This window comes from Conger conger, chromosome 2, assembly GCF_963514075.1.
Source record: "Conger conger chromosome 2, fConCon1.1, whole genome shotgun sequence".
Lineage (NCBI taxonomy): Eukaryota > Metazoa > Chordata > Actinopteri > Anguilliformes > Congridae > Conger > Conger conger.
This window is the reverse complement of record NC_083761.1, coordinates 57,705,259-57,723,746: the sequence shown is the minus strand read 5'-3', so window position 1 is coordinate 57,723,746 and position 18,488 is coordinate 57,705,259. Positions and strand designations below refer to the sequence as shown.

Below are 18,488 nucleotides of genomic sequence, written 5' to 3'. Positions count from 1 at the left end.
ACAGATGCAGATGAAAAACCCCAAAAGGAAAAAAGTGAGTGAACAAGAGCAGTTGGCGAGCAAGCTGGACAAGGCCTTGTCTCTCACCAAACTGGGTAAACTCCACAAGCCCCCTTTTAAGTTTGCAGATGAACCCTCAGGGAAATCCAAAGCCAGCTCCGGGAGCTGCAGCAAGCTGCTCATGCTCCACGAAGTGGGGATGAAAGGCAAGGAAGGCACAAAGAGCCACACCAAAGGCCTCAGCCTCTTCCAGAAGCCTTCCACAGGAGGTAAAAACAAAATGGCAGCTAAAACAAAGAACATGGAGCCCTGTCTAAAGGTGAAAGGTCAGCTGAAGCCATCATACTCCCCTGCACGGTCTGAATTGAGCAGCTACTCCTACAGTAAGTATGATCTTTACCCACTCCTGCTGGATTGAAGTTTAAAGGGGTCAGGTTTTTCTTTTAAGCTTTTAGCTTTTTTAGTTGATCAAGAATACGGTCACATTTTTATGATTCATTAGCATCAAATTTTAATAATAATAAATTATGAAGGGAGGATGAAAATTGCTTTACATATTCAAATATCCTTGCTTCAATCAGTCAGGCTTCAGTTACAGACCAAGATTAAAATGAGTTCTGAAATGCAAGGTATTAACGCAAGTGTGTTTGCTGAATGAGTGAAACCTTAATTGAAAAGGCCGAACGGTTAATGTGGCAAATCCAATGTTTGTGCTGTGAGGCGTTGCATATTCCTGCTGATCCTGCATAGCCAGACATTTTGTGGAGAGCCCTGTATATTGCTGGGTGTTTTAATCGTATAGGTTTGTTGTTTTCACGTAGTACAGACTGCTTTCTGTTTTGCAGCAGCATGCTATAGACAAATTAATTTACATTGTCCGTTGTTGTAATTCATCACCAGATGAAATGAAGGGGGACGAAGGTGGGGAGGGCTGTTGTGTAGGGCGGGCTCCCTCTCCCCTGAGTCACATTGTCGTATTGTTCCAGAGGGGATACTGTGAAATGCTGTGTAGCTCTAACATATGGGCCTGGCCCCCTCGTCTGAAAACAGATACGGACTCGGAGGAGGAGGACGCGTTGATGAAAGACGGCTGGCCCCCACGCTCGATGCTGGGCAGGGCGGGGTTGCGGGTGCGGGGGCCCAGCCTGTGCAGCGCGGCGTCGAAGAAGGGCCGCCCGTCGCCGAAGAGGGGCGCGGCGTCCGGAACGCTGGTCTCCAAACAGGCACTCGTCAAGACCAAACACAAGCACTTTGCCTTACTGCTGCAGGAGGCAGAGGCCCGCTCGTCCTTCAGTGACTCCTCTGAGGACTCATTCCATCAAGGTTACTAGACCAAAACCTCATTATGTACAGAGTTAATTAAAGATTCATGAAGGATGGTTGCTCCCCCCCTTCATCCCCCAGACACCCTCCCAAAATAAAGATGATGGTCACCATCACTGATGGCTGCACTCACTCTGAAGCGGCCATCTTTGATTCCGGCAGCGTAGCCTGCCACCGCTCTCCATTTGTCTGATTGTGTACTATATTATTGGCTCTTTTCAGAGTCCCTTTTTACTTTGTTACCTTTTATATATTTTTTTTGCCTTTGAGAGGCGTCAGTGGAATTGTAAATGAGAAAACATGTGGGTGTTTGGAACGCTTGTTATTTGTATTGCAGTTTGGTACCCAAGCTTTATTAAACGTGTTGATTTCATTTTTCACTAAAAACAACAGTGTGCTTTGTCTCTCTTGCTGTGTCTCCTGTTATGTTTTAAGGTTGCTTCACTTCATTCCCAGATGCAGTCCACTGCTCTGTTATTCAAATATCCCTTTTTCTGGTCACTCCTATTAAGCTTTGAAATGAAGGATAACACCTGTAATTGATTTTTTTTATATTGGGCAAACCAAAAATGTTTATGTTCAATTAAAAAGCTGGCACTTTCCTGTTCATTCTGAATACATACTAGGGGTGTTAAGGCATCTTTTCACTGGAAGTTCATGGCAATGATGAGTGTCAGGTAAGGTAGTTAGTCATCAGGATATTGCAGGAAGTTTTTTTTTTTTTTCTTTTCTTCCTGAAACCATTTTGGCAATAGGTTGTGCTCTATGCTAATATTACAGATTTTATATAATCATATGAAGAAAGTGTATGAGACCTTTAAAGACGCCTACTGCTGTTCTAAGTAAAAATAAAAACACATTTTCAAATGCATTCTGGCTAGAAATACACAGTTCATATCAAGGCCCAGTGAGGTATGAATGTGCAATGATAATTGTAAGGTAAACCATTTCAGTGTATAGAGGTCCTCTAATTGGAGCATAACTAAATTGAACATAATGGATTTTAAAAAAACTGAACATTAACATTGGAACCTTTTGAAAGGAGAATAATTCAGCTCTGCAGACCTTGTAATGTCAGCCAATTTTAAGAGGATATTATCATGTCATTGCAAGAAGTGAGGTCCCAGCAAGAAGTCAGGTCCATGAAATGAGCATGATAAATAATGCAGATGGATTTAGAGCCAGGTGCAACCAAGAGTGCTCTTACAATGGCAGGGAGATTTTTCTGCTACTGACACAAACGAGTTTCATAGCCATGGCTGGTTCGACATAAATGTGATCTTTGCCATGAAACTCTTTCTCCAGATGAAGTTTTACTTGTACTTTTTATTTATCATTTTTATTTATCATTTTTTAAATATTGAACATGCCAGTGCTTGGTTATCCTTAAGGGATATTTGGACAATAGGGCACCTGATGGCTTCCCCTATTTACTAAACGATGAATAACCTGCTTTTCTAGATTGCTCGCTTTCTCCCTGCAGCTGCTTGGCTCCCCTTCCACCTCTGACCCCCTCCTCCTACCCATGACGCTTTTGAATGTCTGTACGGTCTATGCATTCGCTCATCCTGCTGCAAAAAAAGAAGCAAAGTGATTGGCTGGGAGTAGGGCAGACAGCTGCGCAGCACAAGGTCACTTTCCATGTCACCTGAGCCATGAACATTGTTCTGTAGGTAGGACTACCCCCCTTCTTCATGTACCATTTCTTAACGTTTCTACTAATGTCAATTGTCCTCGTAGAACCTACAAAACAAAGCGATTAGCGACACACAGAGACCTTGAATGTTTCATATTTCATTAATTTTGCTAATATTTGTGCCCAAAGCCATGGTTACTTCTTTAAATCTATTGACGCATCAGCCCATAATATGCTTCAATCTGTATTTTATTACAGTTTTCAATATATTTTAAGCACATTCACTTCATTATTTTATAACAGTTTACATTGTTTTTAAACCAGTATAGCCTCTCCTATTTCCTTTCTTTCTGTTGTAGCCAGGTTATTCTGATTCAACAGCTGGTCTGTCCAAATTCCAGTGAGAGAATGTTGTTTGGTTCTTAGAGGGGATGTGAAAACACTGTAAGGAAATGAAAGTTGCATTCGGTTTGAATAAATGTTGAAAGTCTGCCACATTTCAGTGCAACGTCAGGGGCAAATGTGATGCTGCAAGCATTATGTTGAGTAATATATCCTTCATGGTCTGAAAGTACTAGGTTGCCTCATACATTTGATCCCGTTATGCCCATGAAACAAGCTTATATTTAGAAAAAAACATTTTTACTTCTGCCTACGCTAATGTCTGCAGACAGGCCATTTATGTGAAAAGCTTTATAAAACGCAAATTGTAGGTGTACTAAAATGGGATTTTTTTTTGCATTGAGTTCTTTATATTTAGTAGTGAATTGCCTGTCAAAATGCCACGGTGTGAATCAATTGGTTCAAATAAACTGCTTGTTGTGTTGGAAATTTATGTAAAATAAGCAGTGTCTGCTGTTTTCAAGGTTGATTTTAGAAATGCATGATGTCTTGTCCTGTGGTCTAGTAGAAAGTCTAATCTTTGCTACAACATTAGGATTCTAAATCATGTTAGAGGGGGAGAGTAAGAGAGTCTGAAATAAGGAGCAGGATTAGATTAAAGATTGAACCATGGCTGAAGAGGCTAAATCCTTCAAAAGCCCATCCGGACCTTGTGTGCTTCTGGGACGGAGCGCCCGAGACCCTTAAGGGCTGTGCAGATCTGCTCTTGCGGCCTGCTTTGCTGCTTCTGACCTTGTTCGTGTTCCCTCTGCATCTCTTTTGGTTGCTTTTGTTGAATGTTGCAGATTAACACGCTCTATGGTTGAGCCTGTGCCGTCTCAACTCAACTGTATGTGCACAGAATGTCCTTGTCCACTAATCAGCCTTGCACTCTGCTCACACATTAACCAGCACACTCCCCGCTTCCGCATTTTTAACTGCACTGGGCCGTGGTATCTTCTCCTGTGTCATTTTCTTAAAGATGTACCTGTCTTTGTCTGTTAACACGTCCCTCATCTTCTGATGAAGGTAAATGAGGGGTTGAGGGAGAGTGGGTACCTACTGTTTTTATTTGTTTTGTTTTTTGTATTTATTTTTTTGCAGTCAGTCCTGGAAGGTGCTTGCCAATATACCCCCCCCCCCCCCCCCTCTCCTTTTTTGACAAGCTCCTCTCAGAATTAACTGTTAATAATTTATGTCTTCTTTAGTCAGGATTTCTGCTTGCAGCAGATGTTTTTTTTTTTTCCATTATTGTGCTCGCTCAGCTGTATCGGCGAGGGACCGCTGCCAGCCGTTCGTTAGGCGGGCTGTATCCGCGGCCTTGCGTCCCTGGCCCCGCGCTTTCAGGAGGGTTGTAAAATAACATGTCGCTTACAATCCGCCTTTAATTCTCCGTAATTCTGTGGTATCTACGAGATGCTTCCCACCTCACTTGTCCCCGTTCCCACATTAAATCAAGAGTAGTTCCCGTTCTTTCACCGTCTTCTGTAATGGCGAGCAGCCTCCTCTATAAATTCAGGAACATTTTTATCCCTGCTATATTAAAGTTTTCCGAGTACCACTTTGACACGTGCATATAGTTCCATTAAAAAATGTAAATGGTAGTATGATAGAAAATGCATGTCTGGGTTTAGTGTAGGTGACAGTATTTTGGTGTACATTTGTTATGCATGACTGCAGACTTGCATGTTTTTTCCTAAAGGTTACACTTAAAATAAATGTTGCAAAGCCTCCCAGCAAATTGTATTAACATCAACCAACCTCAGTTATAACCTGCTACCGAAAGTAATTCAAACCGACTTTGTCGTAAACATTTATCCATTTAAATGTACCAGTTTGTGATTACTGTGAATGACAAGCCATGCATATATTGCAACCAATGAAATTTGCTGAAAGGTCCAGCATTTACATTAGGATTTGGCCTGATTGAGTGCCGCGGGTTATAGAAATTGCTACCTTTGTTTGCTTGGAATGACTCAATTTCTCCTTTTCTATGGGCTCCTGTCTGGGTGCCTTCAATTAACACCTTTCTCGTTCCCCTTCTATAGATTTCTCAACGGACGACGACGATGATGATGATGATGATGACTATGAGGAGGAGTATGACTGTGAGCTGTATGCCAGCGATGGGCCCTGCCTGGAAGAGAGTGGATTGGGTCTCCTGGCACGGTTTGCAGCCAGTGCAATGCCCAGTCCTATGGTCTCCCCTCCTCTCTCCATCAGCCAACAGAAAGCCAAGAAAAAGGATGAAAGGCAAAGCTTTCTGGGTAGGGCCATGCTCCTTGCCTTCTGTATGAGATGCTCATGTCACTCTGTTTTATAAACGTTACCTACACTGTGTGACCGTTTCCGTTTGAATCTGTATTCCGACTGGAATAGGCCATTTCCGTCCATCGCCACACATCGAATGAATAATCAAACATAGGCGATGGCGTTACTTGTCATGCTGTCTCGTATGAATATACAGCTCGCATCTGTGCCCTCCCAGTGTGCAACCAGAGTGGAATGAGTCTGTACAGCAGTCTAAACAAGTGTGCTGCACATAAAATGATAGCTCTGCTTCTGCTGTGCAAATAAGTAAATAAATAAATAAATAAAAACAGACAAGTGTCAATTCCCTGCTTCCTGGAGACTCCCATTTAATTTTCTGCTCGGTACGTCTGTTGAAACGCGCCTCTTTGACAAGGTTCTGCAAGCCACATCTGATCCTGACAAACGGTGGATCAAACCTGAGAGACGTGAAATGCAGCCTGCCTAATTAATACCCCAGACGGTGTTTATAAGTGCACACACGGAGCTTGTTCCCCCTCGCATCTGGTTTTGGTAGTGAGGTCTTATTCCATACAGGCAGGGTAGCTGTTGTTGTTGGAATACGTGAGGCAGGGGGATAGCCCGAGCTGTAGCACACATCTGGCTGAGGAAGGGGGGGGGGAACTGAAGAGTTGACAGGCTGAAGAGAGGAGGAGAGAGATGGAGGGAGAGAGTGGGTGGATATGTCCTTGGTCTGGGAACAGAATGTTGGGGCCACTAAGACGCAACCTTTCCACAGATGGGCCCTCAGTGAAGAGTGTGTAAAACAGATTTACTCCAGAAGACTGATTAGTCTGAGAAATTCCAAGCAACGCAGACTGTTGCTGTGCCTGTTCTGTTTTCTGTCCTGTACATGCTTTCAGTGGTGGATGGCTAATCCGTTTTGGGATGTACTTGTCATTGTCACAAAGTAAGCTGACTAACTTCCTTTTGGGGTCAGCATGAGGAATAGTGAGATGTAGGCAAGAAACTACAACAAAAATGAGGAACAGACACAGCTTGGAGAGCATTATGGCTGCAACAATGAATTAATCCATTCCGGTCCTATTCATAGTGTTATTTTATACTCGGTGAAATTCAGTAAATTATGTTTCTGTTTGTACGTGCAGTTGTGGCCCTCGGTGATGTAATATGCGATTTATCTGCTCCTCTTTGGTGCCCGTTGGAACTTCAGTTAGTGAACAGCCAGTGAAACCTGATTCTGTTGGGAGAGAGGGGGATTTCTCAAATGTTTGTGTGTGTGCCTGCATGCTTGTGAGGATCACTCATTACTGCAGGGGCTTTCCTCTCCTTTTCATTTTCGGCCAGCTGCCAGCTGCCGGCCACCCTCAATGATGTATTCTGTCAGTTGTTGGGTGGTACAGCTGTATATAACCGCCTCTTCTCTGGCACACCTGACTATCTGTCCCGTCCTTGTGCCTTTCTCTCTCAGGTGCAGAGTTTGAGTTCACGGACTCGGAGAGCGACGTCAAGTTCAGGAAGAAGTTCCCGTCGTTGCTCCATGGGAAGCGGTCCGCTCCGGAGCTCCCCCTGCTGCCCCCGGTGAGCGTCCTCCGGGAGGACTCCAGCCCCGGCCGGCCCAAGACGAGCGAGCGCGGGCGGAGGCCCAGGAAGGCGCGGTCGCCCCGGGAGTTCAGCTTCGACGTGGGGCTGGAGCCCAGCGACGAGGAGCGCTGGACACGCAGGAGGAGCGAGCGCATCTTCCTCCACGACGCCGCCACCGCCGCCACGCCCGCCTCCCCTCCGCCCAAGAGCCCCCCCGACCTCGCGCCCAAACCCATCCGCTGCCCCAAGGCCCCGCTGCACGCCCCCAAGAAGGAGGTCGCCAAAGCCAAGGAGGTGAAAGACATCGGCAAGGTGCGTTTGTGTCTTATTTGCGATAACAAAGCCCTGTTTGCTGCGTGGTGTTCACCTCGGTTCACAGATCTTCCCGCTCCCCAACACCTCCTCCATCCCAGTGCTCAGCGTCAGCTTAGGAGCGGGTATCTCACAGCAGGTGTCCAGGAACATTTGTAGTACAAGCAAGCCTCCTGCTGAGTGTGCCATGTCGTGAGACGCTAATGGATGGCTAGCACGGCCCTGCCTGCAGTTACCGGTGATCTGTGTGTATTCGTTCTCCAGCCTGTGTGACAGAATTAGAGATCCGCTCGCTGTGTCAAGCTGCAACAGAGAGCATCCTGTTACACCTGGCTGTTGTCGACGCGAAATTGAATCAAATGAAAACAACAGTCTTGTTTATTTTCAGTTTGAACTGTGCCTGGTAATATGCAAGATTCCACTCCTTGGAGGGCCCAGCTTTATCTACCAACTGCTCTTTGGTAGCGTGTCTGTTGACTCGTTGGCATTTGCTCTGCTGGTGTCTTTCAGAAGAAGAAGAGTAAAGAGAGCCCCCTGAGTCTGCCTTCCCCCCTGCTCTCCAGCCCCTCAGAGAGCTGCGTGGCTCTGTCCTGTTCCCCACTCGGCCCAGCACGCAGGATCAAGGCCAAGGCCAAACCTAGAGAAGTGAAAAAAGAGGTATGCATACACGCTTAAAACACAAACTCTCTTTCTCTTTCTCTCGCTCTCTCTTTCTCTATGTATGTCTCTCTCTCTGTTTCTCTCACATCGTGAGCTGATGGCCACTTTTCAGCATTTCTCGCTGGAATAGCCATTTCGGAAACTAGCAAGCAGTCTGGAGATATTCACAGCACACTTGTCAGATTGAGGGGGATTTTGTGAGAGTGTAGCTGGGAGTTCACGCTGGTTTCACCTGGTAGTCCAGAAGCCCTTCCCATCCCCCATTGGGAAAAGCAATGCATTTAAATGACCTGTCCATCAGGAGTCTCCTTCCTGAGAGTGGCCCTGGTGCTGAATACCAGCAGCTCTTTAACTGGAGACGGGAGCTGCCGGAGAATGCTAATTAGTCCGCAGACAGCACTTTGGAATAGGCTTGATTAAAAAGAAAATGTGATTTCTGCATCCATGCTGTCCACTATCAATTACGCTTTTGTAAACATACAGTGATTCCTATCTGAAAATGTCATATTACATTTGCTGTACGGTCACAGGTTTTTATGGAGAACTGGAGGAAGCAGAGTAAATGCAGTTTTAAGCTTTGTAATTCATTGCTAAAATGGGGATGTGGGGAAGATTTCACTACATGTCTGGACATGTTTGCCTGAATTAATTCCTCGTTTTGGTGTGTTACCCCGCAGGTTCGCGGGAAGGGAGGGGCGGTCAGTAAGCTCATGGAGAGCATGGCTGCTGATGAGGACTTTGAGCCCAGCCAGGACAGCAGCTTCTCTGAGGACGAGAGCATCCCACTGAGTACCCCGCCTGACCGGCCCTGCACGCCCGGTGAGCTCAGACCCACTCAGCGCCATCCTTATCCTTCACTCTCGCGCCGCTCTCAACAAAAGGACTGCTTACAGCTCGGACAGATTAGCCTTTCTTTCATCTGTACTCTGCAAATTCCTTACCGTATCGTTCCCAAGCTATGAGGTGCTAATGTAAACAGGACCATAAAAACCTGAGCGTTCATTAGCTGCCTTTCGGCTGAGGTGGCCCGTCATGCATACCGTACACCTAATCAGCCACCATTGTCTCAGGCAGCATTCTAAAACAAGTCATTGTTGAACAACACAAAACGCAATTTTGAGGCAATTTTGTACAGTGCTATAGCCAGATTAACTCCATTGTTCATGTTGAGTTTATGTTAATACAGGGGTAGATATGCAATTGCAAGAATGGTTGTTAAGAATTGGTACTACTTTGTATGCATAACAACCATGTGTGAAAATGCCCCACAAATGTGATGAAGAAAATTACCTGAGAAAACGCCTTGTTCTGAAGCAACTTTGTCAATGATTCTCCTCTCCGGGATGTGAAATGCTAAAATTGAAATGTACATTCCTGTAGTAGCCTGTAATTTAATGGTGCAGTCAGCCTAACAGGCTTGGGGAAGACTTCCTGTGCCTTTTGCTGGTTTTTATGGACGTGTTTTCCTGCCGCAGCCCCACGGAACTGTGTGATCGACAAGGATGAGCTGAAGGATGGCCTGCGGGTCCTCATTCCCATGGATGACAAACTGCTGTACGCTGGCCACGTCAACACCGTCCACTCCCCAGACATGTAAGGGTCCTCCAAACCGCTTCAAATGTCTGTCTGATAGCGTGTCCATTATTCCATGGCTGCTTCACGCGGTGAAGGCAACGCTGAAATGGCACTCAGTTCAGGTGTTATGGGCTGAAAAAATGTCTGCTCTCTGATGCGTTTCCATGGAAGGCTAAAGGGACTCTTTGTTAATTTACTATTCTGATGGGGAAATGCAATCTGTTTTCTTTCAATGATTGTTGTTATGACCAGAAAATTAGCTTGTTCCCATATCATGGGGAAATGGGTAGTCTATTTTTTGCTATTAATTTTTGTTCATCAGGTCTGCATGCACCTATTTTCCAAGAGGTTTCATCGGTTTTCTTGAAAAAAGCTATGGAATGTGTCTGCTGAGTACATCTTCTCTGCCGTCCTCTCGGACACATCTGCTGCCCTCTCTGAAACACCACGTCCTCCTTATGAACCGTTTGCACTGTCCTCCAGGCAGCTCTGTTTAAAACGCATCTCCGGTGGCTTTCTGCCTGCTTTTCTGCTCTCCCCTTGGCTTGTGTTGGAGAAGCTGTTGTTATAATGAACATTTGGAGAGCCTGCCTTGGCTTCAGCTGAAGCGCCTATTAAACGGAAACATGTGAACAGTCTTAAAACGTGTCCAAGTGAGTTTGGGATGGCTTTAACATCCTCGAGCTACTGAATCTGTGCTGGTACTCATTTTTCTGATAGAAATCTGAGATCTGTTTGAAGGCAGAAAATACACTGCTGTATGGTCAATATATTCTATTGAACTGTTGACAGTAAATGGAACCTGTGCTATTTTTCTTTTACACATTATTGACATAAATTTCATAGTCCACTGTTCAAACTGAAAAAATAAGTGGATCATTTTTAGAGCTCAATGCTCATGAATGCTCATGAAATTTTTTTTATATAAATTGTATATATATTGTAATTTTATGAATTATATATACATATATATATATATAGATGCAGTATACATAAATATAGTGTACATACATACAGAATATACATAGTTTATTTTATTAATTCTGGTTATTTGGACACATGAACGAACCACATGCTCCGTTCTTAATTTTTTGCTGTCTTGAACAACACTACTTCTCTTTATTACAGCATAAATATCCCCAATGTGTGAGGCTACTTGATTCTCAGCTCCTAACCCTTTTAGGGTGGAAGGTTTACTGTGACAGTGACCAGTTGTGAAAAGATTAAAGTGCCCTGCTGCGGCTAGACGAATGCTAGTCTGATCTCTAATGAAAGGAGAAAAGATTGGATCACCTATTTTTCTGCAGCGCATTCTGATCCTCTGACTAGCAGCACCCTAGTCCTTACCAGTGGCACCCTAGTCCCTACTAGTGGCACCCTCATGTCCTCTGAATATTATGATACTGCTGCATATGCGTGTGCTGGTCTACATTAGTGAATGCTTTCCGCTGTGGATGCATGAATTATCCACCCTCTGGGAAAGAAGCCTGCAAGCATCAAAAAGTAAATGTCTACAAAGTGTTGTTCCCTTTTGGAGTTCGTAATGAGCCAGCATTAAAAATATCAAACGTGAATTTAAACTCCAGGGGGCTAGAGCACATCCTTATCTTTTTTGAGTCTCTCCATGAATGCTGCATTTCAGGTTCATGAGTAAGCCCTTGTGGCGCTACATGAAGGGTGTGCAAACTGTGCTGCACCATTATTTATGGTTAATGGGGAGTTAAGGACTTTCTCCCCTTCATTGAGCTCCTATCATTTTTTTCCATACATAGCATTTCCTGAAATGATTAGTGAATCTGCCCTTTAAATGTATATATTTTATACATTGTAGCTGTGTTCCAGTTCGAACATACATTTTGGTATCACATTAAAATAGCTGGCGCATGTATACTACACTTGCAGATATTTTGACACAGTTTGTAATTTTTAAGTCTTTTTAAATCTGCTAGGTACTGAGTTTTGTGAAATGTAAGGTGCTGGCTAATCCCTGTTGGGTTGCTGGTACAGTGCCTTTCTGATTGTCTGAAGGACCTCCTTTTGCTGCTATTATGCATAATTCTGTGCTATAGTATCTTGTATGACGTGACTGAAGGTCACAGTGGCCTACTTCCCCACAGTATGGAAGACCTGTGTGCATTCATAATCATCTCAGTTGTGCCTTTCTGTAGCTCTCTGATTCCATTTCATCTGAAGTCTTCCCTGCTGCCATTTAAATGTCTAAAGATATGCTAGTCTGTGGAGAATTTCTTTTAAAATATTTTTCCCCTTTCATTCTTTGCTGTTGCCCTTGAGCTAAATTTGACTAAGCGTGCCCCCAGAAGTAACTCCTCCTGAGTATTCTTCACACCTTCTGCATTGTTTTCTCAATTTGCGGCAAGGTCAGTGGATTGTTGTAATCAACAACAAACTGACCTTGACGGCTTCCAATTTCAGCAAGTTATATGTGCGTATAGTTGCAAACTACTGTGGAAATGTTTGTCTGTGAGCTGCTTAACAAAATTCCTCCTGTCCCCCCTGTGGTTCCAAATTGACTGATGGTTAAGACATTGGCCATGTCTTGGGCTGTGGACATAATCAGTCAAAGCAACGCATGTAAGGGGAACAGTATGTTCCATTTAAACTGCGCCTTGCACAAAGTAATCCCAGAGCCTGTGTTTATAGAGCTGTTCTCCGTCTCATTTAAAGCATGATAAAATTCAGCAAATGAAGTTGCCATGCGAGTGCCGAGCTGAATGCCACAGAGATAAAAGGGTAGCCCACACACTGACACATTGTGGATAAGCCAGGCATCCAGCACACTGATGCAATAGCTTGTTTTTCTCTCAAGAAATAAAATATCTACTTTAAAAGGCAGCTTAAAATGAACCTCCCGGGCCTCATCAGTCTCTCTCTGAGGAATGAACGGGTAGACGGCTTTATCAAATGTCTAGCGGTAAAAACTCCGGGGACCTGATTTGGATCGAGTGGGGTGCATCGGCGTCTCCAGGAAAGTGTGTTACACCGTGCCGGTGCGTTTGGAGCAGGGAGGCCTGCGGTAACACCACGGTAACTCGGCTGGGTATTCTCCTGCCCCTGATTAGCCGCAGAGCAGGCTGACCTCGCCTCTCCTCACTCAGAGGCCACGGCCCTAGAGATCGACAGAGCGGCAGGTAGTCTGGTCCGACGGTGGCTGAGGACTCTGAATTGATGGAGAGCCTGCAGACATATGCAGCACTCCATCCCCCACAGACTCCTCCAGCCCCCGTACCAGTTGGCTGGAGAGTCGGCAGACTGCTGCAGGGGTTTTAGGGAGGGGATAGAGCAACGCAGAGCAGCAGCTCTGCTGTGAGTGGCATATGGGCTCTGTGACAAGTCCTCACCAGTTGGTACTCATACCCATATCTCTTCTGAAACATGCTACGAAGGCCGAAACACAGTCAACAGTCCAACTATTCCAGAAAAGAGTTCTGAAACTGTACTGAAATTGATTTCTCAAAGCAATACTATCAGTTTTTTTTCCCCCATACGTGGCAACAAATTTAAATAGTCTTTGGCAATGTTTGTTGTTTTAGGAAAATTTCACCCAAAAAATTCAGTTTGCAGCATACAGATGCCTGGCCTGCAATGGCCTGCTCGGTAAGATAGCACATAGGAAGACCTCTACTCTGTAAGATAGCACATAGGAAGAACTCTACTCTGTAAGATAGCACATAGGAAGAACTCTGCTCTGTAAGATAGCACATAGAAAGAACTCCGCTCAGTAAGATAGCACATAGGAAGAACTCTACTCTGTAAGGTAGCACATAGGAAGAACTGTGCTCAGTAAGATAGCACATAGGAAGAACACTGCTCAGTAAGATAGCACATAGGAAGAACTCTGCTCTGTAAGATAGCACATAGGAAGAACTCTACTCTGTAAGATAGCACATTGGAAGAACTCTGCTCTGTAAGAAAGCACATAGGAAGAACTCTACTCCATTTTAATTTAAGAAATGTGTACACTGCCATTCATGCTTTTTTCAGCTTGTAATTGCAATTTTGAAATCATATATATAAAGTTTTGCCTTCTGTTAATTGTGCACCTCAACATATCCGTATGAGTGAGTGTATGTAGCCATTTCTCTGTTTCACTTGCTTCCAGCACCCATAGTTAATTTCAAATTATTTATCTATGATGCTGAATTTTGGTAAAACACTGGATGGGGCTTTGTTAGGTTACAATGCCAAATCCGAAGACCATTTTAGCTAAGCATATAAGAATCCTAAAATGTTAAAGCTTTTGAAAAGGAATCAAGATTTACTTGGTGATTGGTATCCACTCGGTAGCCTATAAATTAAGACGACAATAAACGAAAGTCACAACATACGCATTATCCAAGTGGGATGAACATATACAGAACATATGAATTATACAGAGAGCAGGTGATGCAAAATTTTTTCTGCATCAAGCCTGTAATGGTGAATTTAAAAACCGTTAACCGAGAATTCTCTTGGGGTCTGTGACCTCTAACCCTGATGATTCCAACTTCATTTAAGTCTCAAGAGAAAGCTGTTTTACCGTGAAAAATATTCATTGTTGTGTTACCAGAGCTCTCTAGATTTAATTTATGGAATCTCTGACACCCACTGAAATATGTTTTGCCACGAGATGATGTATAGGGAGTTTTCATTTTCTGTTTATTCCTACATTCTATTGGAAAACAAAAAAAATGTATGCAGAGAGATCTTTATCAGGCAACCCAGTTTTTTTGTGAATCACCCTAAAGCTCCCTTGTCTTACCCTTGTAAGTCCCAGTTCTCCAAGGACCCATGAGCAAGGCTACCAGCAGAAGTCAGATGCTTGTGGGTTTACAGTTTCAAAGACTCTGCTCAAAGAAATGTTTGTTCCTCCGAGGAGTCCTGACTTAACATAAAAATCTGCTTGAGCTCTTAGCTTATTTAAATTCTCCCAGGTTCACCATTTCCATCGATAAAATCTAATAAAATGAAAGTGTACCTCCTACGAAAAAAAAAAAAAAGTTCAATTATGACCTTTTCCTGCCACTGCTTCTCGACTCGCAGCCGGGAGTTGAAGCCTGCACTTGAACAGGGATGTGAACTTGTGTGCGGAAGGGGAGCTGCTCCGCGTGGAGATGCACCCCCTGCCCTGTAGCGTGGGGTGGTGCGCTCTGACGAGTGTGGGTCGTGCCTTGCAGATACAGAGTGCTGGTGGAGGGGGAGCGAGGAAACAGGCCTCACATCTACTGCCTGGAGCAGCTGCTGCAGGAAGCTGTGAGTACCCCGTTCTGTCGAGGTGAACCAGCGAGGGCAGGGAGAAGGGGAGGGGAGGGTCTTTCCGCTGCCAGAATCTACCAAGGCTACACTGGGCACTCTGGGACAGATTTATGAAGTTGTTTTCCTCTAAGCCAACATGCAGTGAGCTCCCGCTGAGCTCACTGTGCATGTTTTATAAAGATAAAGCCAACCTCCACTAATCTTTAGTCTTTTGTCAAAGCTTTTCTTGGGCAGTGTACGTTCATTGTTCTGCGTCCTTTACAAGTGATTTACTTCTACATATTTAAGTCCCTTAGCCTGTGCACCTGTGGTTATTTCATGCTGGCAATGCTGTTTCCTCCCCCCAGATTATCGACGTGAAGCCTCCTTCGGTCAGGTACCTCCCAGAAGGCACCAGGATCGCAGCCTACTGGAGCCAGCAGTACCGGTGCCTGTATCCAGGGACTGTGGTCAGAGGTAAAGACCTCCCTCTCTCCCAGTTACCATGTCACATGCAGCACTGTGCCTTCATCAGTTCAGCACATTACGTTTCATTATATTATTTATGGATTTCCTCAAGGATGTTATGTTATTCAGATGCCTAAACCTCAGGCCTGCAGTTCAGTGCTTCAAGGACTGCCACAACCCTTGCTGTATCACAATACAGTGTACAATGTCTCCAGCATATCTTCTTCTTTTGGTATAAACCTGATTGTTCATATGAATAAAATAAAATTATATTTTAATACTCAAATTTGGGAGCAGTGTTAGAGGGTATTATGAAAATAAAAGAAAGGTCCCATCCAGTTTTAAACTGTGTTTTAAACACTGTATGTTTGTATTGCCACATGTCCAGTTAGTAAGTGAGATTATGCATGCAGAATGGGTCATTGCACTATACACAGTAGCCAAATGCAAGCCTTTCACTACCACCAAGTCTCTCAACCAGTTTTGGGGAGAGAGTTACATTAATGGGCTGATTAGAAGCCCAGTGAGTCTGGGGTGTGGTGACATGGGGGTGAGGGATGAGGTGGCTAGCTCAGTGTGGGCCTCTCCCCGTTATTCCACGTAAGGAGATAGTTATTTGGAAAACGGTCAAAAAACCTCTTAGACTGGGGGCCGTGGATGGTAATATGTCAGGATGCTGAGAAAAATAAGGCTCATTTAGCTCCTCTCATAATACAGTGGCTGCTGTATTTCACTTTGTGGCTGTGTGTGTTCCGTACCTGTGGGAGAGGGAGGGAGGCAGAGATTGTAGCACACAGAGAGAATCCATTCATTGCAGTGTACCGGGAGCAGGAATACAGAGCCTGCACTAAAGGCTTGATTGCACACATTTACACATACACGCATACCTTGAGAAAGGGAGAGCCGGGAGGCAGAAAGGCTCTTCATATTTGAATAAGGTGGGGTCATTTTTCCTCTGAGGTGGCTGTAACACAGGCCAGCCTTTGTGGAGATTTCCTTGGTCCCATGCCTCCACATATACTTGTATGATCTTGGGGAGGTTGGGTACTCAAACCACATACATTCACATTTGTGTTCTTTTTTCTTTCCTGTTCACTTTTCAAGATCACAGCTTTTCGTCACCCCAAAGACCCCACAGGCACACTGGCTCATTTCATCTGGGGTGTTTGTTGACACAGTGATTATGCATCACGCTACATTTAATCATGGGCGTTCAAGTTGCGGTTTCACGGGAATGTTGTTAGAAACCACACATGGCAGGAGAGGTTAAAATGGCCAATGAGCCATTCAAGGAAAGTGTAATAAAGTGTAATTTCCACCTTTCAAAAGCTTCCCCCTCCCTGTGATTACAGGAAATCCTGATGTAGACATGGACGATGACTTAATAGCAGTGGAGTTTGACGATGGAGACACGGGCAGAATTCCCCTGTCACACATTCGACTGCTCCCTCCCGACTACAAGATCCAGTGTAGGTATTTCATAACGTTGGCTCAGGCAAATATTTGAGAGAAAAACATGCAAAATTCATTTAACTTCACTGAAATATTCAAATAATGTTTAAGCAATGTAAACGCAGCATACACACAAGTGTTTGGTTTGGATTTAGTTCAACTACTGGTCTGTTTGGTTTGGCTTTTGAAGCTTGATGATGAATACTGCAAACAAAATATGTTTTTCTAAATCTGGCAGTGAAGTACCTTTGATGGCATTTACTATAATTTATCAGCTTGTCACATGTCTAATGCATACGATTAAACATTCTCCCCCGTATAGTGGCGTTTTTTCAACTAATGACTGATTAGAGAAAACATTAGCATCAATAGACCTGCTGTGAACATAGTCATGCATTGCACATGTTAATGCTTAATTGTTCTGGTGGGAAAATCTGTTTCAGTTCTCAAAGAAAAACATTTGCTGCGTACTTTGTAGTCCCCTTGCATAATATTTGATAAGAAAAGTATTCATTTATTTTTAATGCTGTCTGTATGTCTAGAAATTAAGATTAGTCAACTTAATCTTAGAATCTTCTGAATAAACAATACATTAATTTAGTAAAGACCACTGTAAATGCAAAAGCAAACAGTGATTATTTTTTAAAAGTGTACATGCATTCTGCATATTGTCTGAAGGGATCTTGAACTCCCGGGATGGGTGCATTTGTGCAGGTGCTGAACCCTCTCCAGCTCTTCTTGTACCCAGCACAAAGAAACGTGGTAGGAGACCCAGTAAGGATGTTGCTAATAACAAGGAGGTGTGCACCCAGACCCCAAAACAACCCGTTCAAAAAAGGGGAAGAAAACCCAAGCCTAAACCAGGTAAGACAATCCTGTGGTAATATAATATAAGATTCCAGACTCCAGTTACTAGCAAATGAAATTTGTAAAGTTTGTACACATAGGAAATAAAAATATGAGGCAGGATTACTTTATGGGGGGTACAAAACTGGAAAGTGTTCAAGTTGAAAGAGACTTGGGGGTAATAGTTGACCAAAGCCTTTCAGGTTCTAGTCAATGTACAGTAGCAGTAAAAAAAGGCCTACAGGATGCTAGGATACATAGCAAGGAGTATTGAGTATAAGTCTAAGGAAGTTATACTCAACTAATACAATACTCTAGTTAGACCACATTTGGAGTACTGTGTGCAGTTCTAGGGACCACACTATAAGAAAGATATAGAGGATGCTGGAAAAGGTTCAGAGAAGGGCAACCAGATTGATTCCATGTATAAAAGTTAAGAGCTATATGAATAGACTTAAGATGTTAATCTCTTTAAACTTAGTAAAAGGAGACTTGGGGCTTGATTTGATTGAGGCTTTTAAATTCATTAAAGGGATTAAGTGAATTATAGGCCATTCTTCAGGGTAAGTTCGGTTAGCAGAACGAGAGGGCACAAATGGATTTTGGCAAAAATTCCATACAGATATCAGGAAGTGTTTTTTCACACAGGGAGTGGTCAATGTGTGGAATAGCTTGCCAGGACATGTAGTGGAGGCAGAAACACTGGGGGTTTTGAAGACCCAGCTTGATACGATGCTAGATTCTATTT

The 18,488-nt window shown here is 43.9% G+C and overlaps 1 protein-coding gene across 1 annotated transcript in view; it reads left to right on the top strand.

The window, feature by feature from the left end:
* Positions 1-18,488, top strand: part of tnrc18 (trinucleotide repeat containing 18) — a 72,831-nt gene that overhangs the window by 47,045 nt on the left and 7,298 nt on the right. Inside the window, exons 16-26 of the mRNA XM_061231023.1 lie at positions 5-383; positions 1,051-1,323; positions 5,389-5,607; positions 7,083-7,507; positions 8,018-8,164; positions 8,845-8,986; positions 9,643-9,760; positions 14,917-14,992; positions 15,343-15,451; positions 16,795-16,911; positions 17,609-17,758. Coding sequence (XP_061087007.1) covers positions 5-383; positions 1,051-1,323; positions 5,389-5,607; positions 7,083-7,507; positions 8,018-8,164; positions 8,845-8,986; positions 9,643-9,760; positions 14,917-14,992; positions 15,343-15,451; positions 16,795-16,911; positions 17,609-17,758 — 2,155 coding nt within the window. The remainder of the gene's footprint in view (positions 1-4; positions 384-1,050; positions 1,324-5,388; positions 5,608-7,082; positions 7,508-8,017; positions 8,165-8,844; positions 8,987-9,642; positions 9,761-14,916; positions 14,993-15,342; positions 15,452-16,794; positions 16,912-17,608; positions 17,759-18,488) is intronic.